This window comes from Macrobrachium rosenbergii, chromosome 53, assembly GCF_040412425.1.
Source record: "Macrobrachium rosenbergii isolate ZJJX-2024 chromosome 53, ASM4041242v1, whole genome shotgun sequence".
NCBI lineage: Eukaryota > Metazoa > Arthropoda > Malacostraca > Decapoda > Palaemonidae > Macrobrachium > Macrobrachium rosenbergii.
In genome coordinates, this window is record NC_089793.1 from 52,703,863 (window position 1) to 52,728,681 (window position 24,819).

The 24,819-nt window shown below is 39.1% G+C and overlaps 1 protein-coding gene across 1 annotated transcript in view; it reads left to right on the forward strand.

Annotated features, from left to right (window-relative positions):
• LOC136834158 (uncharacterized) overlaps window positions 1-24,341 on the forward strand; it is a 224,857-nt gene extending 200,516 nt beyond the window's left edge. Inside the window, exon 8 of the mRNA XM_067096423.1 lies at window positions 24,087-24,341. Within this exon, the coding sequence (XP_066952524.1) occupies window positions 24,087-24,341 (255 nt within the window). The remainder of the gene's footprint in view (window positions 1-24,086) is intronic.
• Window positions 24,342-24,819: the final 478 nt, after the last annotated feature.

Consider the following 24,819-nt stretch of genomic DNA (forward strand, 5'->3'; position numbering starts at 1 on the left):
TGGTCACTGCAGCAACATTACGTACGTAAAAACAAATATATAAACCTCATTGAAAATATTTAGGTTGTCAAGTTATGGGATCTCACTGGAAAACGAAGAAACCAGTCCATTTTCAATTTGCTCAACAGATATCCATAGAATGTTAACAGAAATCATTTCAGCAGTAGAGGATATAGGTCATGTTGTTGTAGCAATAGCGTATGATATGGGTTCTGCTTATCTTCGCGAATGGAAAGAATTTAACATCGACCCTCTGCAAGATATCTTTCAAAAACCCCAAAGCAGACAGCAAAGTTTTCATACAACTAGTTAGAAATAATTTCATAGGTTTTACCTAAATAATGGAGATGAACAGAAACCCTAGGAGTAAAACCCAAAACTGATTCATTAAGCTAAATAATAATGAATATCTTAATGGGTCAATATATCGGTAACTGCTCGATTGTTGCCTGGATTGGAGTCCATTAAATGAAGGGGATCGACGGCACCAGATCTCCCAATCCTTCCCAATTCCGTCCCACTCACTCAAGATTTTCCGTCCTTTGAACTGCAGGGAGAAGTCCATCAGTGACGACCAGGTGTTCGACGTCTGTTGTTGGGAGGTAATGGCTTGAGGTTACTGTAGCTTATACGTGGCAATTGATGTTCCATGAGGAGTGAAGAATGCGTAAGAAAATCCACAATATTCTTCACTCGCTACTGTCTGAACTCAGGATTGAACTAACTCTCTTGATACTCGTTGCTGCGAAGAAAAGCAGGCGGCCACCTGTGTTGGGGCAGTTTCAGGCAGTAAAATGTTCAACAAGCAGTTAGAATTAAAGAAGTGTCACTTTAAAACACCGCGATTTCAACAATATATAATTTCACGAAAAACAAAAGCAATTATCTTAGCATTGTTAGAGAACAATATAGAATGTAAATGCTATAAAGTTGAAATGATTAACAACTGAAAATTTATATTTTCTTCAGGAGAATTTATTTCATATACTGGTATGAGTGAAATGATAAGTGGAACTAAATCAGAATATGTTCTGCCTTGCAAAGTTAATGAGATGCGTTTGGATGTGAGTGGCCAGCAAAGGCAGCGAGTTAAATTAACTGTGCAACCGCTATCTAAATCATGTGCTAATTCGCTGAAGTATTTAGGAGAAAAGGGTCTGTTAAAATGTCAAAACTGTAAGCAAACATCTTATTTTATTCTTTTAATGAACGACTGGTTTGACATCATGAATTCATCAAACATGTACAGAGATTTTAATAAGGGTAATGCTTTTGGTATTGACCTAGTCAAACAAACAAGCACATTAAACAAGGTCATCGAGGTTATGAATACCACGAGAGTTAAAAGCTTTAGAAAGGCATAATTTTATTACGCAAGTCAATAGTCGGTTTGTATAATATGCTGAAAGCCTCACACAATCTTTATTACATAATGACGGCACAAAGTAAATCAAGATTGTCTGGAGCACTTCTTCGGATGTATTAGCAGTGGCGTCGCTATGGGGGCCCAGGCATCCCCAATCAGATGCTTGGCCCCCAAGTTGAAATTCCCTTGCTAACTAAACTTTAACCCTTATAGTTTTGATGCATTTGCATTCAGTAAGAGTTGAAAATTAATTGAAAATTGAGCTCTATCATTTCAAATACAAGTTTACTAATTACTAATACTATTATTTCCCTTCATTCACATGGATATATACATTCGAGAATAGTCCATTTTACTAATTACAGAACTGGTACATTAGTTCTGTGCAATTTCTTTGGCCCACCAAAAAATATCTGGGCACCACCTAGGACCGCCCCACTGATGGAATGTCAGCTACTCCACGGTGTATTAGGCAAATGTCGAATGTTCATCATGGCTATCCAAATATAGTAAACTTCAAACTTAGACTGAAAAGGGTACTGTTAGGAAAGGAAATGAAAATTTCAAGTGAAAGGAGTAATGTCACGTGTCATGAAACACTCCGTGAAAGAGGAGGTGAAAGTGAAGTGAACAAAATTATGAAAGGGAGCTGGCACTGGAAGTGTGTTTGACCACCCAGATATTTAGGAACTTTGATTTAGATTTAGACAAAGAGACTTTGGATGAGGATGAAGAACTTTTCATTGCTAAAGAAGAGATGAAAGAAGTTGCCGAGGACGTGACTGAAGGAAAGGCTCTTGGGTACATTGGTGGGCATATTGTCAAAAAATTTTCAATGAAATATCCTGATTTGGGAAAAGAAAATAAAACATTGGAAGCCAATTTTTTCTCAATTAGTTGTGATGAGGGAAATTTTGACTGCTGCACAAGGGGAAAAGCATTAAGGACACTTTTCTGAAATATGACCCTCTGGTGTTAATATTGTAGGCGATGTGATAAGTTTGTTTGCTAAGATATCCTTCTATTTTTGCATGAGATATCCTAATTTGATAAGGAATCATAAACGTCAAGGTCAAACATGTAAGGGAGCAACTAGGAAATTGTTAAAACACGACTTAATCGAACTAGTTCCCAAAGACCATGCTGTTTTATTGACAACCTGCTTTAGTTTCACAGTATCTGTAAGACTCTAGTAAATGGCAATAGAAATCATATTTGAATAATCAGCTTTTGAGAGAGACAGAGAGAGGGAGAGAGAGAGAGAGAGAGAGGAGGGCATAATAGATATAGCCCTTGCAGGACAACATTAAAGGGAAACCAAGGGGACGGCGACGTCATGACAGATGAGGCTTAATTAGGGGCTCTGTCTGGCCGACCTGTTCTATCAAGGCCGTGGCTTAGGCTTACATGATTTCACTGCAGTATTCTTTCTACACTCATTAAAGCTGTGAGTAGTGGATCTACATTCTTTACACCACTTACTTTCATTTATCTTGAGTTCACACTCGTAGAATTTGTGGCTACCACAGATATAACATGTCACTGATGAACTAGACCTAACAGTATTCTTGCCTCCAGGATTCTCCTTGGACTTCACCTTAAGGTTGTTATCACTCTTGTCTGGCATTCTTCATAACTTTTCCAGGAAACAATCGTTCACTTTCCTTCTGCATCACAACAGTGCTAAAAGTCGAGAATTTCTCCCAACGATAAGTCAATATTGGCTCTCGTCCGTTGTTCTGGGTGTGTCGGCAAAATCTTCTGCAGGGATTTTGTCGACACTAAATGAAGTCAACTGCTCCAGTAGACATTTTAAAACCACGGTGGTAAGTAGGCTATCACTGATGGTTTCACCAGCTGACTTCAATGACATAGCAGCAGATTCGGCACGTAGAATGTAGTTCGTCACGCTCTCGTTATCATTCATCCTTAGGGACGTCAGTTCCGTGCAAAACGAAATTATCCTTGGTTTCGTCTTACCTCTGTAATGGCCTTGTAGAATCTCTAATGTTTTCCTTTCATCGCCAACTGAGTCTCATAACCAGAGACTTTTATCGTCTAGAATGCAAAGTTCACACATTCACATATCAAAGCACGGCCCACAGATGGCCGAAAATTGTGATACGCCCACGGACGGGTCGCCGAAAGTGGGCCACAAATGTGATGCATGGTGTAAGCGTGACATGACCAGAAGTGGTCCGGACAAGCAGCTGCACAGCCAAAAGTAGTGCGTGGCAGAGCATGTGAATAAGCCCTGAGTTACCCCACTGGAACACTGCAGTATCAACACGTACTCCCATCCGTGAATCAACATGGGTCGATGTGAACTTAAAGCTATAGCCAGTATTATAGAGAAATGTTGTTGTTCATCATTGAATATGCGCAAATGTATTGCTGGAGATTGCAACGGTTGCTGCAAACCACACAGTGAAGAAAAAGAGGTGACAAAGGAGGGTGTGGTTGTGGCCGTACCTGCAAAAAAGAATGGAGCAAGGTCACTGAAACCTGGCCTGAAACCCCAGACCTGTACAAAAGTTTTACCAATGTTGACAGGGGCCTCTTCAGTGAAATTGTTGAACAAGTCACAAATTGAGAAGTAGTGCGTGGCCAGGCCTACGTGTTGCTATCACCCCATGCATTCATACAAGAGTAACACCGACAGCACCATTAGCTGCATTGTACCAGAGACCTGCAGGACCATTATTGCTGCTTATGAGGAACTGCAGATGACAAACACCTTGTGCATTTTTGACTGTTACTGGAGGTCAAACACACTTGTCCCCCTCCCAAGGCGTACTGCAACTACAAGGGTTTAAACCCAAGCTCCTAACAACGTGGGTGCCATTGGGTCAGAGTCAGACGGTCAACAGACCTGACTGACTCCAGGAAGCATCCTGCTGAATCCAGGGCAACCTAATGGAGGACATTGTTGGTGATGATGCCTTCCCTCTGAAATCTCGTGAACTTATAAAGCTATGGCAACAGATATGGATTAAGAAGATGAAATGTTACTGTTCATCATTGAATACCATGTTAGTGATGTCACACATTGTTATTGAAAAAGGAGATTGCAATCACACATACCATCATACCTGGTTGGAGGAGTGACCCATCCTTAGAGCAGCCCTTCCAACCACCACAACAGTGAAGAAAAACATGCTGAAAGAATACCTTCTCTCATTGGCAGATATTTGTTACATTGTATAACGCACTTATTTATTTTTTTCTGTCTGTTGTAATTTTGTTTATTTGCCCATTTTAATAATTACTTAACATTGATTCTTTTTCTGATACATAATTCTATCTTTTTTAAAGTATTTTGGACTTATTTAAAATTCAGTAATGTATTTAAAATTCAGTAATAAACTTAGATAGTCTTTTCAGGTTCATTTTGCCCTCTTTATTTGTGTACTTATATTTGTGCTAGTTAATTTAACAAAAGATATTTTTCAAATCCATGATATATTATTCTCATCAATACGTAGTAATTGGAAAGAGGATAGAGCCAGACATGATATTGCAAATATATATTTATTTAATATAAAACACAAACATACATATAAATATAAGAAAAATATACAGCCACTCATACAAAAATACATAACACAAGCATACATTAAATATAAGTACTATATACATCCACACATACATAACAAATAAACTTAGAATTAAGACTGAAAATTGTTAAGAAATGTGGTGTCGACTGACAGGTTGCTGAGGTCCTTCAGGGTGGAGGTCACTGTGGGCCCCATCAGCTGTGCTTGTAGCACCACCAGCTGTTGTGTTGTCAGCTGCGAGGGCTGAGTGCCTGAATGTGCAGGAGGTGGGCCAAAACCATGTTGGTTTGCAGGCTGGTTTACAGGCACTGCAGGTGCCAGACTGTCCCCTGTCACCTCTGTGAGAATGTGAGGAACCAGGCTCTGACAGCCTCGTGACGCCCTCTTTGGAGGCACGCATGAAGTGCTGAATGGCGGAAAGGACTTCAATTTTGAGTGTCACCCTCAGGTGAGCTGACACCTCCTTGCAGTCATCCTCCACCTCTTCGAAAAATTTGCGCCAGTAGAGGGCGCTGGGGTCACACGGAGGTGGCTGGATGGAGGCCATCATATCCTCCTGGAGGGCCTGTGCCTTGGTGATGGCCACGTCCAAGAGGTCGGAAACTTGCATTTTCCTTGCCTTGGCGCCTGTCTCATCAACTGGAGACACCTGGTCGTCAGTCGAGGGAGTTGGCGTAGGGGCAGGAGTGCACACAGCATCAGGCAGGCCCGGAGCTTGAGCAGGGAGGCCAGAAGCAGCATGAGCAGACTGTAGGCATAGGAGGAACATATATAAGAAAATGGGAAAAAATGTACTGTGAATAAATGGAAACTATATAATAACGATATATTCGGTAATAATTAGGCATGGCAACACAATAAAATCGGAAGTCCCCAACATCTTTGGCTTCCTCTGACGCACGATGTGGGGCTTGAGGAAGTGGAAGATGCTGAGGATCCACTTCTCCCGGTCCGTCATCCATCTACCTGCCCCTTGACCACTCTTCTCTGCCATGAGCCGCCCAAAACAGCTTCTGAGGGATGTAAACCATGTCCGCAGTTCACACCCACTTACGGGAGGAACAAGTGACTGGCCCCTCTCTTCAAAGGCCCTCCAGACCTTTGCCTTATCCCTGTCTGCTGTGAGGCCTTTATTATAAATAAACTCTGCCTCCTTCTCCAGCCACTCACCAACAAGCCTCTCATTCTCCTCCGAGAGAATGACAGAGGGGTTCTTCTTTCGGCCCTGACCTCCTGTAATAGGACCGGCTCCTTCAGGAATCTCATCGTCGTCGTCGTCGTCATCCCCTCGTTCTCGGCGTCCTCGGTGGCGGCAGGGTCGCTCTCCAACATAAGAGCAAGATCCTCCTCCTCCTCTAGGTCGCTCTCCATCGACAGCTCACCGCCCTCAAGGTGAAGCACCACAGCATCATCACTGCTGCCTGAAGGGGCAGTATTGCCATCAGCTACTGTAGGAGGCTTCACGCAGGCGGCAACACAAGCTAGCAGAGCTCCTGGAGTTCTCAAGGGCCCCTTCCTTGTCCTTTTGATCAAAGCTCCCTTAGGCACCTTGATGTCGCTGGCAGAGAAAGCAGTGGACAACGACGGAGGCGCTGGCAGAGAGAGCAGTGCAGGATGCTGTTCTGAAGAGCACTGACCCACAAGCGCGCTGCCTGCCCCTTTATCCCAGGTCACAGCATTGCCAATTCGTCTCGGATGCGTGCGGTCGCGGCAGGGGTTGCCGCATCTACTCCCACGCCATGCGAAGACCCACACAGTGCGAGGTGGGAACCCTGGAGCGGCGTGGGACCACAGGTAAGGTCCTAGCAGCCACATGGTCAGCACGAGGTTGGCACCATGCTATGCAGGCACACTAAATGACAGTTGGCGTGGCCACCCAGGCATGGTTTTGAACAGGTTGAAAGGTTCGTGGCTCCTGGCGTACGCCCAGGTGGTGAGAAACGGTCACACTGCATACTGGCGCACTTACATAGCATTTACGATACATTTACATTGCATTTAAGTAATGTGTGAACTCAGCATAAGTTTCGTTTGTCCCAGATGGCAATTTTCGCCTGTGCTTCTTTGAACTGTTGGGCCCCTAACCTGTTGCTGCAGTGGCCATGATGGTGGATTAAAACATACAGAATAATGGTACATCCTACTAGCTGATTCAGAAAAATTTCATGGGGCTGGTTACCAATTTTCATTTTTATATATATATATATATATATATATATATATATATATATATATATATATATATATATATATATAAAGATAATATTTTTCTCAAAATTTTATTATTATTTCTGTAAAAGATTTTTTTCTCATTTTCATATTTCCCATTTAGTTATTATTTTTATCCAAATCTTCAATATTATTATTTTGGCATTATTTTTCATGGGGGCAGCACGTGCCCCCCCCCCAACCCTGGATCCACTAGTGATACATCCTTTATTCTGGGAAACAACTACAAAATGGTTGACGGAACAACAACAAAGGCATTATGGGAAACAGACAAATGAAAGCTGAAAGCGCACAAGTGTGTCGTAATTGAAGGAGCTTCGTAACATTCATCAAATATTGAAAATAATAAAAGTTTACTTTCCTAACAGTAAGTGCCATTTCGCAAGTATAAGTAACATCTTGTTACTTGTTTATTTCGGAAGTGCTGATTCACTCGAATTACTTATATTTTGTTAGGTAATTCGATAAGTATTCCCATAGAAGTGTCAAATTTTCCCTTAAACATCCCAGTTCCTTTAAACATCCCAATTATGCCTTAAACACCCCAGTTTCACTTTAAACATCCAATTTCGCTAGACATCCCAATTATGACAGCAAACATTGCTGTTTTGCCTCATTTTACCTTAAACTGCCCAATTTAACGTGAAACTTAGCAATTGCACTTTAAACATCACCATTTCACCTTAAACATCCCAGTTTCACTTTAAACATCCCAATTATGCCTTAAACACCCCAGTTTCACTTTAAACATCCCAATTTCACTTTAGACATCCCAATTATGCCGTAAACGGCCCAATTTCACTTTAAACATCCCAATTATGCCTTAAGCATACTGCTACCATAGTAGGCTATGAAACGACGACACACTTCCGTACGATTAAATAAAAAAAACATCAGCAACTGCAAACAATTCATCTGTCACGTTGCCAAGGGGTTCTTCTCTCGAGGTCGGCATAGGCTAAGCGATGGCTACTCGTCACTCCAAAAACACGGCTACCATGCAATTTTCATCTGCCTTCGGGTACTAAATCTCGTCGCCAATTATTATGTGGTGGCCCGAGGTCGAGTGTTAATAAGACAGTTGGCTAACCGTTGGCTTCAATGGTTATCTCTTTCTATATCTTGAGGACACAAAAATTGTCGGGCTTCTCGTCCATCACAACAACCCACAATGCACCCGAGACAAGCAGCGCTTCAGCATGCGCAATATAATACGCAGGGTTAATACCAACAAATGATAAATGAAAACATGGAAGCTTTTTAAGCACAACTTAATATTTGCTGATTCCTGAATGCTGGCGAAAATGTCCCGCAGAGTTATGTTGCTTTATGGCTTCAGTATGTCCTCTGTTTTATGAACTACCTATATTGGTTTTTTATTTAACATTCCATTGAAACAGCTTCAGAGGTTGCAGAGCTTCAGGGCTTCAATATTCTTGAGGGGAATTCTGGCCGCTGGAGAAAGAAGTTTGTAATATATAAAGAAACTGATGCAACTATCTCCAGACTAGTAATAGCCATGTAGTGTTGCGATCTATAGACAAGAATACTTACTTTTGACACGAGAGAGAAAGAGAGAGGGTGAGTTCTATTCTCTTAGAATTGAAAGAGAAGTGAAAGTAAGGCGCATTTTCGGTAAGAAAATGGTTCAATGATTAGCTTTCCTTAAGAATAAATCTGCGGGAGGTGAAGTAAATAAATATTATCGCCGGTTATATGTGTGTGGACAACAGCCTGGGCCCAGTTCTTTTATTGGATATATATATATATATATATATATATATATATATATATATATATATATATATATATATATATACACACACACATATATACTGTATATATATGTATATATATATATATATATATATATATATATATATATATATATATATATATATATATATATATATATATCAAACAAACGGGAAGGCGGACAGGAATATTCTTGAATAGTCCTTGATTACATGTTTAGTCCCAACGTTTCATAATCCACGATTACATCATCAGGGTTCTAGAATTAAAAAAAAAAAAAAAAAAAGCATTGAAAATAAAAATTACAGAAAAAACAGTATACAAAAGCAAAAGTCAGAACATAAAAAACGACAATCGACTTAATAGGGAAATTTTAACACAAAGGACACCGAGGAATTAATTAAAACAATTAGAACATATAAAAGGCAAGTAAAAAAAATATATTTAAAATATTCGTGTTTTAAAACACTAAAATTTAAAATCACATTAAGAAAACAAATAAATAAATAAATAAAAGTGGCTAAGGGTATGGAGCCAACCTGTCAGTACGACACAAATACGGAAAACGAGGTCTTCGAAGGAGAAACAAAAAAACAAAAACATTATTATTACGACAGGTATCAAGGAACAGCCGAAGTATGAGTGTTCAATTTCGGAACAAGCCGTTTCATTATCAGCGACTCGAGCATTGGTAGTTCCAGTTAGCTAGAAGTACGTCCAGTTATGTAATCAAATGACTATTCAAGACTATTCCCGTTTGATGTCTGTGTTCGGGCATTCCCGTCCCTTGCTCATTGGTATGTATATATATTCCCGTTTGATGTCTGTATTCCATTCCCGTCCCTTGCTCATTGGTATGTATATACATACATATATATATATATATATATATATATATATATATATATATATATATATATATATATATATATATATATATATATATATATATATATATTTGATATATATATATATATATATATATATATATATATATATATCAAATATATATATATATTAAACCCTATAATATATATATATATATATATATATATATATATATACTACATCTGTTTCAAGAACAGTGCCATATCATCTTACATCCCTACGATTCTCCGGTAGCAATGGCCAGTATTGAGTCAGCACGTTCTTTCTCTCTCGTCGACTCCTCTCACTGTGTCTATCCTAAAAAAAAAAAGGCCTACTGGAATAAAATGCCGAGATACAAAAATATAATCTATTTGCAAATTTGATAAAAGTACTTCAGGAAAAGCGATGGTCATGAAATGGAGTGTCTCATACCCCATAAAAATGGAAGGTATAACTAGAGGAAACTCAGACTCACAATCAATCGAATTAATGATTCTAGACCAACCAATATTAGTGACCAATATACCCTGGTCACCAAACAAAATAAAAAGGTCATAATTATTCTGGACCATAATAAATGTCATATAGTATGTTAAAGGAACACCACTTCCAAAATATTCGTCCTCACAGGACTCAACCAGAATTCCTGTTGAAAGAAACACAGCTTATACTAAAGCCTTGAATGGTGTATAAAAAAAAATAGACACTTAAAACGGAAAAATACATAATGGAGAACAGAGGGTTTCGCAGCAACGTAAAATAGGTATTCTGCATAATGTCTGAAAAAGATGTGTTAATGAGTTATCCTACTCATATTCTATGGCCATGGAAACTGTTCCTCACAGTGGCTGTTCTTATTCACTAAGGCCCTGTCCACACTAGCGGGCATGCCCGTCGGGCACTTCAGCTGTTTATATTTTCTCTGGCTCTTGAAGCAGTGTTACCAGACAATCGCATCGTTCTGGCTCCATACTCGGTCGGTCAGTATAGTGGAACGGTTATGGGAACAGTGTTTGCCCGTCGGGCAGTGCCCGCTAGTGTGGACAGGGCCTAACACAGTTCAAAGAGTGATCACACCAGCTGCAAATCGAAGTGAATACCCATTGTATGCTTCCTCTATAATATACACATTAGAGAGTGCACGTATGCACACACTCACTTAATAACCCCTCCCTTGGAGCGTGACATCACTGTCAAGTTCAATGTTTGAAGGACCACACCTTCTGAATCCACAGATATCACAAAGCTTTGATCAATCTGTCATGTTGTCCCCCATGCATCTTGGTCATGATCGGAAGGAACAAATGAATGTGTCAGATACCTGCTGTATCTAACCTTGGACAATACCAACAACAACATAAAGGCCACCTGCACTGGACACACCTTTTCACAGGCCAGCAATTAGTCAGCTTAAGTCTTAATATATATATGTGTGTGTGTGTGTGTGTGTATAGCGCATTTTCACTATACTGATAAATGAACACATGCAGATATGCTGGCGTAATTATACCAGCAAACTTTTCCGGAAACATGAAACATTACCACCAGATTCTCAAGGCAATCGCCACCGACCTCCTAGTCATAAAACAAGTCCTGTCGATAATGATCTCTTCAGACTTCACAGCTGCCTGATACCACGCATGTTTGTTAAAGCCTTTGTGTGAGCAGCTTCATACTCCATCGAAATTATCAGTATAGCAGAGAGTTGTTTGGTAGTGATGTCTTTACCTTAGAAAAACCGGTAATGAATAGCGTTCCTCTTATCGGTCTTCACTTAATGTTCACGGCATCACAAATTTGCCGATCCTTTGATTTCTGAACTCTTTCATTTAACGTTGAGGGAGTTCTACGGGCTCGTTTTTCGTGATATATCGCACTAGCATGAAAACCTCATCGTCACCTCACATTAATTGGACACTGAAAGCACGAGTATTCCTTAAATTCTCGACGTGCTGCGCAGTTTTTGAGAATTTCATGTCCAATAACATTAATTTGTATCAATTTTCCCTTGAAATTGGTGTCAAGTTACGGTAACGATACGAATTACAAGAGATATACTATGTACACTTAATATTTCTGCATACTCATAAACCCTCGATGGTTTTATATATATATATACTAATATATATATATATATATATATATATATATATATATATATATATATATATATATATATATACACAGGGTTCTAAGATGTGGTGGTTACTAGTAACTCGAATAGAAGACGGATGAAGGAGGAAGTACATCTCAGGTGGCCCTTAAAATACATTTATTGCGACGTTTCAAGACACAAGGGTTTCATTTTCAAGCTATAAAGACAAAAAACAGTAAAATTAACATTGAAAGCGCTAAAATACAAATACAAGACATAATGCATTATGAAGAGCAAAATTAAAACTAGTTGTAGCAGAACCAACCCTCAAGAGAGGAAGGAAGAACGAAAGTCAGAGGGAACAAACCAGAAATGACAAAAGGCAACAGCTCACGTAAAGAGTTGTCGAGGAAGACTGCGCGTTCAATAGAGGAACAAGTGTTCACTAAACAAGGACTCCTGGATTGTCAATGGTTTGCCATTCGGTGCCCGTTCCCAATATTTCAAAATCTTTGTATTGTATATTGTATATTGCATTGATTGGCGTGTTGCCTGATGTTGGAAAATTCAGGATTAGCAAGTTTGCTACCAGTTCGATAGCTAACACCCTTATGGCAATCAATTCTGGCCCTTAGTAACCTCTGCACGGATCCCACGTAGGTCCCCTAATGTGCCTAAGCTTCCGTTTTATGCGAATGTACCTTTGATCCATGACAAAAATTTCTGTGATGCACTAAGAAAACTCACATTTAATTATATACCACCTATTAAATTCAATATCATCCCGACAAATCCACTTACTTTGGGTAGTTTGTTTAAATTCAAGGATAAACTTGACCCTTTGGTGACCTCATGTGTTGTGTACAAGTTCAATTGCCCTAGATGTAATCTAGGGACCTACTAAGGGTCAGAGCTGTTGCCTTTTGTCATGTCTGGTTTGGTCCTGCTGACTTTCGTTCTTCCTTGATGGTTGGTTCTGCTACAACTAGTTTTAATTTTGCTCTTTATAATGCATTATGTCTTGTATTTGTATCTTAGCGCTTTTAATGTTAATTTTACTGTTTTTTGTCTTTATAGCTTGAAAATGAAACCTCAGAGTTTTGAAACGTCGGAATAAATGTATTTTAAGGACCACCTGAGATGTATATATATATATATATATATATATATGCATATGCTACACTCAAATGTCAGGGTAAATGCTACTGTTTTTCAGTGTTGCAAAGGCATTTCCTATGTATAGCTAGTCGATATTCTCGCTAACAGACATTTATGTGAAAACTTCTAGTTAGGAATCGGAACTGCCTTTTGGAACAAGGTGAAACATTGTATTATTTTAACTGAACAAATCAGAATAAGGTGTGGTATTGCGTGTGGTATTTCTAGTAATGCTGAACCATCTAATATCCCACGAAGTGTTCTGACAGAAGATAAAGACATGAAAAGATAAACCAAGGTCCAAGGCTAATAAATCTTTTACCTGGTTTATAATGAAGAAGGCTGATCAAGATAGTAAGATTTCTTAGATTACTTGTCTGTCAAGAAAGATAAAAGTAATGTAACAACCCCTTTAGAAAGATACAATGTGGCTTTAAATAAAAGTCACGATAATAAAAACATACTTGCATATCATAAAGGCTTGATACTTAAGTTCCTTAAAACATGTCCACATCTGGCATGAACTATTTGGTGAATTCGATGTTAAGCGATATATACATAGAAAATTCGGTTCTCCAGTCCGTTAGCCAGGAAGTCAAATTTCATGGCGGCTGGAGAAGACCCCAACTAGGGGGACAGATGTAGGCGTCCTAACCCCAATACCGTACGATATTGGGGAACAGAAAGACGTTAGGACACAGGGACACGTCCTGTTTGTAACCATAAGACCTCTTTCTCTTTGACCTTTGTGCTGGGTGTTATTTGCTTCTTTGCCCGCCACTGGAATCAAATGGGGTGCCTCTGCTACCAAGGTCGACCTCACTCCGTGCCCAAACCTCACAAGTGCAAGGTCACTTCTCTGTCCTCATCCCACTAGCCACGTGTTGGGACTTCTGCGACCTGAATCCATCTTTGGAAGTTAGCTCCAAGCACAGATGCAATAAGGTGCGTCTTGAAGTTGCAAGTAACACCAGTGTTCTTTTCCTTATTCTGAATTTCTCTCAATTTTCAGTATTTCCAACTTTTCATTCTCCCAAACCAAGTCCCTCTGTTTCCCACAGCCTAGCACGCACATTGGCCCTCATGACCTGTTCCAAGGCTAAATTAAGTTTGTTCTGTGATAATAATTAGATCATTCCCACCATAGCGTTACCATGTGCTAATTAAATCTAATTAATACTTCCCTCCATGGGGAGATGCACTTTTATTTCACATTTTGATTATTCTGGAACTAAATACGCCATTCATATATATATATATATATATATATATATATATATATATATATATATATATACATATATACATATATATGTATAGTTTTTCTATTTTTACGTAGTTAGTTGCTATACGTTTAAACTTATGAAAAATATTTCTGACGAATGAACTTTATCGCAGAAATGTGGTCGTTCCTCCGAAAGACCTCTGGGATGGGCTTCACCCTTCATGATTTACTACTGGTATATTACGGGGATTAAACTCTACATCAACAAATTACTCCTTTTATTGGAAGCAGAAAACCGCACTTCGAATCTTAACCCGGTATTGGAAGATATCGTGTCAGCGGTTCTTAACCTGGGGTGCGGGTACGAACCCTGAACCTGGGGGTACGAGACATGATAGCCAGTGCAACGGTACTGTATATTTACCATGAGAAAGCAAAACTTATATTTTCCTGCTCATCAAGGCAAAAACCAGACACCGTTCGGATGCAAGTGCTGACATGCGTCTAGCACCTTTCAAGAAAGAACCTCGTAGTATTACCTATAATTATTGTTATAATGTGCATTCATTGCATCCTACTAAATGACGCTTTTCATTTGAAATAAAAAAAAAGTACCTTTGTTCAGTAATTGAATGCAAGTAATAATTTCTCAGCAAGATGTGAATCACTAAGCCTTTTCATGTTTGTACTGTATTCATATTGGATGGGGGCACGGGAATATTTTCTGAGATACCAAGGGGTACGGGCACTGAGAAAGGTTAAGAACACTGTCGTAGATGGTAACCAAGCACCAGTTTCTCTTTACTCAGAAATTATTGTTAAGACATTTGCATGGAATATCAACGGGAGGTTGACATAGCTCAGTTCCTCAGCAAGAATGAAATATATATATATATATATATATATATATATATATATATATATATATATATATATATATATATATACGTATACATACTTCTTCGTTTTAACGTGCTTTTTCCCATTTTTATATGGGGTAAGCACGATGCCTCCTTTTGAAGGACTTTGATTTGGGGTGGGGTAGGCCGTAGCCTCGATTGGCTGCCCTGCCTGACATCGCTTAGACCCGGTGACGAATGTGTACATGTATTGTACCAAATCCCAGCTCCCTTTCTCCCAGCAGTGAGGAGAACTGGGTGGTTAGGTTGACAGTTCGAGACGTGTGAGGTGTCTGTTATGTTTTTAGAAGATGATGGAGTGGCTTTGTTTATGTGTGTATTAGTCTGTAACACCCATTTGCTTTCAGCAAACCTATCCGTTGATTACATACGTAATCCCGGGGTGTCTACACGGATAGCAAAGTGTCCGCCTTCTCTGACGGTCGGCTGCAGGGGATTGAACCCTCGCCACAGACTTCTATGAAGTCTGAGGTTACCACTCTACCAACCGAGCCATCGAGGCTCCATATATACATACATACATACATATATATATGTATATATATGCATATATATATATGTGTATATATATGCATATATATATATACTATATATATATATATATATATATATATATATATATATATATATATATATATATATATATATATTTGATTTTTTTAAGTCACAAAAATTAAAACCGTGATGATTCTACAAACAAATTTACAGCCACGAGGGAAATCTGAAACCCTGGAGGTGCTAAGTACTTTCGTCTTATTACCAAGACATGGTGTTTCAATTCTCCTTTGTGGCTGTAACTTTGTTCATGTACGAATATATATGTGGTTCGATCTCAGCTTTAACGTATTTATCAAAGGCCACCAGTCATCTCAGATATGTGTGTGTGTTATATCCGTTATTTTCATGCGCAGGGCGTGTCTTTTTTATGCTTTAATGTATTTATCAGAATAAATTTCCAAGATGAAGTTCCTGTACAAATTATACGTGTAAAAGATGATTTACATAGAAAATATTTATCTGAATCATCCAAATTGTCTAGATATCATTCACTGAAATAGAAGGAAAGTATTCCTTCTATTTCAGTGAGTGATATCTAGACAATTTGGATGATTTAAATAAATATTTTCTATTTAAATCATCTTTTACACGTACCTTCCTAATGTGGAACAAGCGCTCTAGTGCTCAGGAAAAATATTCAGAGTAAGGATTTTGCATAATCCCTTTTAAAAATCACAAATGAGACACATTTGCGTGATATCGAGGATTTAAATCGCCATTAATCATTTGAATAAGCGCACAAAAAAAAAATTAATGCTATACCAAAGGGAGAATATGAATAATGTGAAATAAACCAGAACTAAGTGTGTGGCAATTATCTCGATGTTTTGCCCTTGAAAGATTTCCACATTTAATTGGTCCGTTTTGGGCGTGTGGGAGTGGACCAGGTGGAGTCACGCTCTTCTCACCTGCACGGCCTTCAAAACCTCCAGTGAAAACAAACCCAGCGAATGGGGAGTGACAGTCAGCCTGCAGGAGCCGAGTGTAGAGGTACATTGCCTCACTCACTTCGCCGCCACAGCTGCTCAAGTAAGTGACCAGACGTTCCTGACTGCAACGAGCACCGATGGTTAAGCGAGTTTTACTCGGACGGTTCACTTGCCACTAGTACATTTCTCTCGCGGGCTTTATTAATCGAATTATGGTCATCTTAGTACGTTTATTCATCCTGATACGATGTCAGGGAGGTATGAAGAGTTTGTGTGTCCATTTCTTTTGATGCAGTTTCTTTGAAATCTCAGCTTTGCTGCTTCCTGAAACTCCCACTGCTTCGTGCATCTTATGAAATGTAATTTCGCTTGCGCGGATATCATGAGAAAGCCTTTTCCTCAATCCTATTGCCCCGTTTTCAATCTCGGAGGAGCGACGGAGAGGGAATATGAAAACAATTTTGTTTATGGTCACTTTTTGAAGGGGAGTCCTGGCGAATCGGTCAATAAAATCCAGTAGCCATCCGTATATAACTTTGTATTTAAGAATGAATGTTGTAGATATGTCCCTAAATGGCCCATAAGCTCCATCTTTTTAAGGCGGGGGTGTTTGGGGGGGTGACCCTAGAAAAAGGCCTAAGACAGTCACAGCCACATAAAGCCTCTAACTTCTGGAAAAGGGATGAACAACTTTATGAAAATCCATAGCGGATATATATATATATATATATATATATATATATATATATATATATATATATATATATATATATATATATATATATATATGTATGTGTGTGTGTGTGTGTGTGTGTGTATTAAAGCAAAGAATCAATTACTTTCATAAAAGTTAAACTAAAGAATATGGTTTATTTGAGTTCTGGAATAATGATAAGAAATAAATAAGATCTCTGTACATTCATCATTCTTCATGTAATGCCGCAGTCACTAGTAACGTGATGGTGTATGTATCGCTGCTATGTGAAAGGGCTTCAAATGACACTGAGGAGAAGCGAGCTGCTAATTGTACTACTGCCAATGCAACGTTTTGATGTTAACGCGCAGTTTTGAGTCATTTCTGCAACGTGCATTGATATAATGTCTAAAATAAAAAAAAGTCTACGTGAAACAAGAGGTAAAATTTTGTTAGATAAAAATTTAGTTTTAACTCATAGTCTGTCGCTAAGCTACGTACTGTAGTCGTTTGGCCCGCTGCAAAATATAAGGCGATTCTGAGTTCATATCAGATATCCGACATGCGTGCCGCTTCCTGAAGTTACTGAACGCATTACATTTTCTAATGAGAAAAAAGCTTTAACTAAATAAAGGTTGAAAGGTAATGGACACCAGCAACATTTTTAACTAGTAAATTTCTATTCTCAAACTTGACTTAATAAAATTGATATATATATATATGTTTTCACCTTCGTGGGACAGAGAGCGACATCAGTTGTGATTACTGAAAACATTTCTTATTCACGTCTTGTCAGAACAGTCTGTTGTCATTCATTAGAAACTGGGTCATCTTCAGCGCAAATCACCGAGGCTGCAAGTGGCCTGTGTGCCAGACAGAATGTCGGTACTAAATTGGTGAACAGATCCCTTTATGATTTTTGGCTAGCTTGGTATCTGGCGCGTCCAAAAATAGTTGGTGGACTTTCGAGACACTTTGAAGTGGAACGTTGGCGACCATTTTTTCCAAAAAGGCGAATTTCAGAAAACACCCATAACGTCTTCCCAAACTGACTTTTAAAGGTGCAAACAAGCTTAAAAAAGTTCCTCTTTAAATTCAACATCTTTCGATGTGCAGTACATAAGGTTTTATCAGTTTCTACTACAATATGATAACCGATTGATAAGGAAAACTTGCATTTTTTACATGTCTATGTTGGTTTTTTTATTAAAAGATTTGTAATTCTTCAGGTAGATGCCTTATGTTGGCAAAATTTTGTATTTAGTACTTAAAAGCTTTCCATAAATCATCAAAACAATACTCATTTTTATTTTTAGCCTAGCTTAGTCTTTAAATCTTATGAGGCATGGCACATCCAAAGAGTGTAAAGTGTCATTTTAGTTTTAACAAAACAAACTGTCTCCTTAGCATAACTTGAGTTTAATACGTGGAACCTATCTGTATTTTTTTACAGATTTGTTTATTCTAAGAAGTTAATATATATGACCTTGTTCAAATACATGTTTAGGCTAACCAGATTCTAATGTGAAGTAGTTCGACATATGAACCAACCGAGCATCATATGCTTTTACAGATACTAGTCAGAGCCCCGAGTTTCTGGACCTCGTGTGAAGTAGGGCCTTGTACAACTTGTTACGCCAGCATTCTTTGAAAGACTGAAAATCTTCCCACTAGACAGTTTCCTAACAAAGGAATTACTTTCAGTAGTCTTCGTCAGTCTCTCCATCACTGTCATCACTGTCGTTCGACCGATCTTCATTGTCTTCCAAACTTGTGCAGTCTTGTAACTTAAATGCTGGGGTTCAGCATAACCCGTTCGCCACACATGGACAGTCTTCTCCACAATGTCTTAGGCATTTGCAGGACTTTAGCTCCAAGACAACTTCTCGGGCTGGTGCTTCCGTGAACCAACATATCTCGAGCATCTGTCCTTTGGCACTCCACTCATGACCATCAGTTGGACTTGGAATTTGAGGTGAATGCTCAAGACTCCTTTGCCAAATGGCTGCTTGGGAATTAACACGATTTGTATGTTGCATATCTGCATGGTGGGAGCTGTCTAGATGATATATCACCATTTTTAGCACGAAACATTTCATATCTGAGTTCGTTCACGAGCTTGATGCTTGTGTTGGTACAATACATGCTGCTGCAAGTGGATGCCTGAATGGTCTGAAAAGAGTTTTCTGTTACTTGCCATTCTTGACCAAATGCTGTGAACAGTTTCCTGTATTCATTGTTCTTGTTAATCAGACTGAGGGCTTTGATTTTGCCATGTCCAGAAGAGGAGCTGACCCAGTCACATCCAGTATAGGCATGAACACCAATCAAGGCAGTGCAAACACCTTTTCCAAGTATGGCCCTTAGTCTATGTATGTCTATCAGTCTCACTGCATTCTTTTTCCCTCTTCTCAGCAATACCCTGGCTGGAATCTGTGAATGGAGGGAGAGAAGGATGACGAGGACATCTGTGTCTTCAGAGATCTCTACAACTTTCTGATTACTGGTGGCTGCATGTCTTGCATGGATCATCATCCTAGTGTCAGCTTCCTCCTGTGTTGATCTCAACTCAACAATCTCTGTGATATCATCTTTTGATAACCTTAGTTGCCATCAATGTCACATGACCAAGTTTCTCCCTTTTGCACTCTTCTTTCCAGTTTTCTGCAAGGAACATGGTGAACTTAGATTTGCTTTCTGTGCTAGACAAGATTCTCTTCCAGTTCTTGATACAATGTCCTGGCTTTATCTCACTGAACATTATGCCATCTTGTAAGCCACGTTTCGTCCGCTCAGCAATCTTAACTGATTGCTGCCTGTAGATGTCAAACACTACATCAATGCAATCACTTCCTTGACCATCACTTAGTACTTTCTTTAGAATTGTATCAGACAGTTCCTTAAATGTTAGGTTCTCGCCATGAAATGTTTGCACAATTGCCATGGTATCAACTATTGTTGCCCTTGGTCAGGTTGGTAATTCAACGTTTGCCACATCTTTCTCAACCCTCTTCCCTAATGCCAACTTCCCAGTTTTTTTCAGCATTCCATCTGCATTTGCCAATGCCCATGCTTTTGGTCCTAGAGGATACTCAAGAACGTCTTTCATATCCAACTCCCTGTTTTAAGCAAGCAAGAGCATTTGTCCATACAATCGATTGTCTGCTTTCAAGACTACTTCTCTGTTTGCACCAGGTTTGACAACAGTACTTTTCTGCAAAGAACTGAATGTTTGTAGATTCAGCTTCTTGATAGGATCATGGAACCCAGACCGTGCCTCTAACTTTTCCCCTTATCATAAGTACTTAGGAGATCCTTGCTTATTACTGGTGTTGCTGCTGTACCAGTAGACAGACTCACTAAATCAGAAGGTTGACTGGAAAAGGGATTTGTCCACTTGTTTTCCAGCATGTCTACAATGGACATCACGTCACTTTCATCTCTCTTGATTCGTGATGTCTGAAGGTCAGTGTGACCAAGCCGTGACTGACCACATGCAGATACCGAGTCTCTAAGTTACTTCATCACTTCAGTTCTGTGTTCAGCCGTCACATAGTAATGCATAAGCACACTTTTTTGTAAGCTGAATCCTTTGGATCTGCAATCTTGCCAAATGGGTTTGATGACCCAATCTGAGCTGAAAATCCACCTCTGAGGCACTTCTCTTTGAGTCTATTTCTGCAAAATAGACTGGGAGGTAGTGGGTGTAGTTTGTTTTCTCCATAGCAAAACACCAAGGAATCATTTCCTTTGTGCTTGCTAAATGCAAGTTAGAGTCTCCTTCTCGATCTTCTCATATTAGCCCAAGTAGTATTAGCATCACAACCTGTAGTGTTTCATCTAAATGTGTCAATTCTGAAGTGCAATTGCTTTCAAGTTATTTAATGAAACCCTTCCATGTCAATCGCAGGAGAGCCTCAAATGTCAACTTGTGGAGGCTGACACCTGTTATACTGCTTACCCTCTAGTACTCTGTCAATTGACCCTATAGCTACCACACCAGATTCCACTGCTAGGTCCCTAAGTCCAACATCTCGAAACACTTTCCCTATTATCGATAGCATGTTGCAGATAATATGAAAGTTTCCCATCATCAACAGGATACTCTCAAATCTCTGGCGTTGCTTCCAGAAAACCTCGATTGCTTTTGCGTAGGGGGCCTGATCTGTAACTACGGCAGTCTTGTCCAGAACAAGTCTGTTGAATGCAGACTGACTGGGAGAGAGTTTCTTGCACAGTTGACAATTCTGCTGCAGGTGCATTGATAGTAGGTAAGTATCCCACTTTATCTGGCTTGACCATTACACCGTCTCTGGTTTTGATGCTGAAGCCAGTCCAAGAGCTTACCATTTGGTTCGCAGTATCATGGAGATGTGCCAACAACAGCAGGAGGAAGTTTTATTTGCCTTGCCCTATCCATTACATCTTCAAGTGGTAGATTTGATATACTTACGGTGGAGGGTCCTCGCTCTTGGTGGAGATGTACACTGGGAGGAGCTGGTCAGGTATATCTAATGTTTTCCTTTTCTCCTTTCTGTCAATAACTGACTTTGTCTCTGGTTTACATGTCTGTGTTTGAGGTTGGACAATAATCCCATTGACATGATGGGATGTGCCTGCTCCACTGAGTGTTTCCTCCTGACTGTCAATATTATCAAAGGCAAGTGCAGTTGGGATGTGTGGATGTGTCCAAGATGGAAGAGCTGGTTTGTTTTCATCTTCATTTTGCATCTTTTCCATGTATAGACCAGTATCTATCTCCAGTAGTTTTGTGTTTAAACACCCGTGTCCAAAACGATTCAATGTCTTAATGAATTCAACTTTGCCAGTCAAAGTTTTTATAGCTCAGGGTAGGAGAATATGCTTTGGAGTAAGGACCCATGCATTTGTAACAGCGCTAATTGTAACAGCAATGATGATGTCCTGACCGAATGAGAATGACAGCCAGCGAACATTAGTCATAATAAGGGACCAACGTGGAAACACTGAAAAAATTCCAAAAAAAATGCGTAAAAATGTGTTTTTTATTGATTGTTTTGAATTTTTTTATAGTACACACATATGGAACCCAATAAATTACATATCAAAAGATTCAGAATTTAAAGAGGAATGTTGTGAGCCCATTTTCAGCTTGATGGGTTAACGCAAGAAAATATTATGGGGGATTTTCTGAACCTAGCCGTTTCAGTAAAACAACGGCACCCATCTTTAAAGATGGCCGCCAAAATGCTATTTAGAAAAGTGACCTAAAAGTCCATCAACGATTTTTGAACACCTTAGATACCATGCTAATCAAAAATCTTAGTGGGATCTGTTCACCGTTTTAGTACGATGCTTTCCCCTGGGAGAGGCCTACGCCCACGTCAATAGAACTAGTATCGAGACCTCCATCATTTGTATATGTACACACATACACACACACACACACACACACACACACACACACATATATATATATATATATATATATATATATATATATATATATATATATATATATATATATATATATATACATACATATATATATATATATATATATATATATATATATATATATATATATATATATATATATATATATATATATATATATATATATATATATATATATATATATATTTTATCAGAAGGATACTCTTGAATATATATATATATATATATATATATATATATATATATATATATATATATATATATATATATATATATGTATGTATGTATGTATATATTATAAAGAGTATCCTCTCATATGCCATCTTCCATGCAATAAGTCAAAGGAAAAAGGACTAAGAAATTAATTCATTCAATTTAGTATGATTCACTGCAGGTAAATTCGCCTCTCACCACTACCTTTGGGGGGGAAAACGCACCTTTGTGTTACAGAATAACTTGCATTTATTAATATTCCTTATATATTCTACGAGAGTGCAAATTATTTTGCTTGAATAATTTCCTTAATTTGTTACCAGACCGAGTAGAAAAGTGCCGGTTTGCTCTCGACTTCTTGGCGCAACGCACTTATTCATAAGACTGAATTCATCATGAAACCTCCTTGTAAAATCCGACGCGCACGGCGCTCACAAGTGATCGATTGCGAAATCTGATCTGACATCACTGCACAACTGTCCTGTCAGGACAGGTGGCCAAACGTGAAACACATTGAAGGGGAGTGACTGTGCCTGTATACATCTGTTTGAGTGTGTGATGGGCGCCGCCCCTCCGCCTCTTCCCCACACTACGGAATTTCCTTCTGTCGCTTGGTCCGAGTTGAAGGGGGTAGATTTCAGATCTCAGGTTAACATCTTCCCCCCGTAGCAGGGTAGCGCTGTCAGTACACCTCATGCGGTTGTACTGTAGGCATTACTAAAGGTTCTTTGCAGCGTCCCTCGGCCCCTAGATGCAGCCCCCTTTCATGCCTTTTACTGTACCTCCATTCATATTACCTTTCTTCCATCTCGTTATCCACCTTCTCTTAACAAATATTTCATAGTCAAGCAGTGGGGTTTTTCTCCTATTACGCCTATTGGACCTACCTACTCTCAATTTCCTTTCCAGCGCTGAACGACCTCATAGTCCCCAGTGCTTGGCCTTTTGACTAAACTCTACATTCAATTTAATTCAGTTAACATCTTCCAACCGTTTCTAAAAGTAGAGGAATAGTTTAAGTATGGCTTCTAGAAAACGTCTTCTCCAATGAAACCCTTATTAATGATTTCACTGATTTCAGGATGGGTCCTCCAGGCAGAGCATATCCAGTCGCGCTTCTCCTGATGCCTGCGATGCTCCTGATGCCTCGATGCTCTTCGTTGGTGGTTCTGAGGAGCATTCGTGGATTATGAAGGGTTTGTATCAAGCTGCCAATTGGGCGTTTCACCACAGTTTTGCTAATTTTATATTATTCTGGATATGTAGGTCGATGGAAAGAGTCAGTACTTCCGAAGTGTTAGGAGGAAGGAGAAGAAAAAGACCTGGGAAGGGTTGAATAGATGGATTAAAGTGATTTGGAAATGGAAGGCCCTGATAATTAGGAAGCTTCAGAGGGCGTGCAAGATATAGGAGGATGGCGCAACGCACGTGCGGGGGTTAGATGCTCTGCTGATGAAACTTTTGTGTAGGCATTTGAAGTGGATGTGGAGGTTGTCAGTACAGGAGTTCATCCAGAGCTCAGAAGTTAAAGTAGGAATGTGAGGAAGACCGTTGTGCTCTCTGCTCTGTAAAGGAAACTTCATGTCAAGAAATATACACATATATATATATATATATATATATATATATATATATATATATATATATATATATATACAATCATGAAGCTACAAATGTCGCAATATCAAATTCACGCTACCTCAGGAATATCTCCGATGGAGAATTATCACCGAAGGGAATTTATGTAAGTGATAAATGGATTGGTACCCGCTAATACCGCCAGTACCAATCCATATATCACTTATATAAATTCC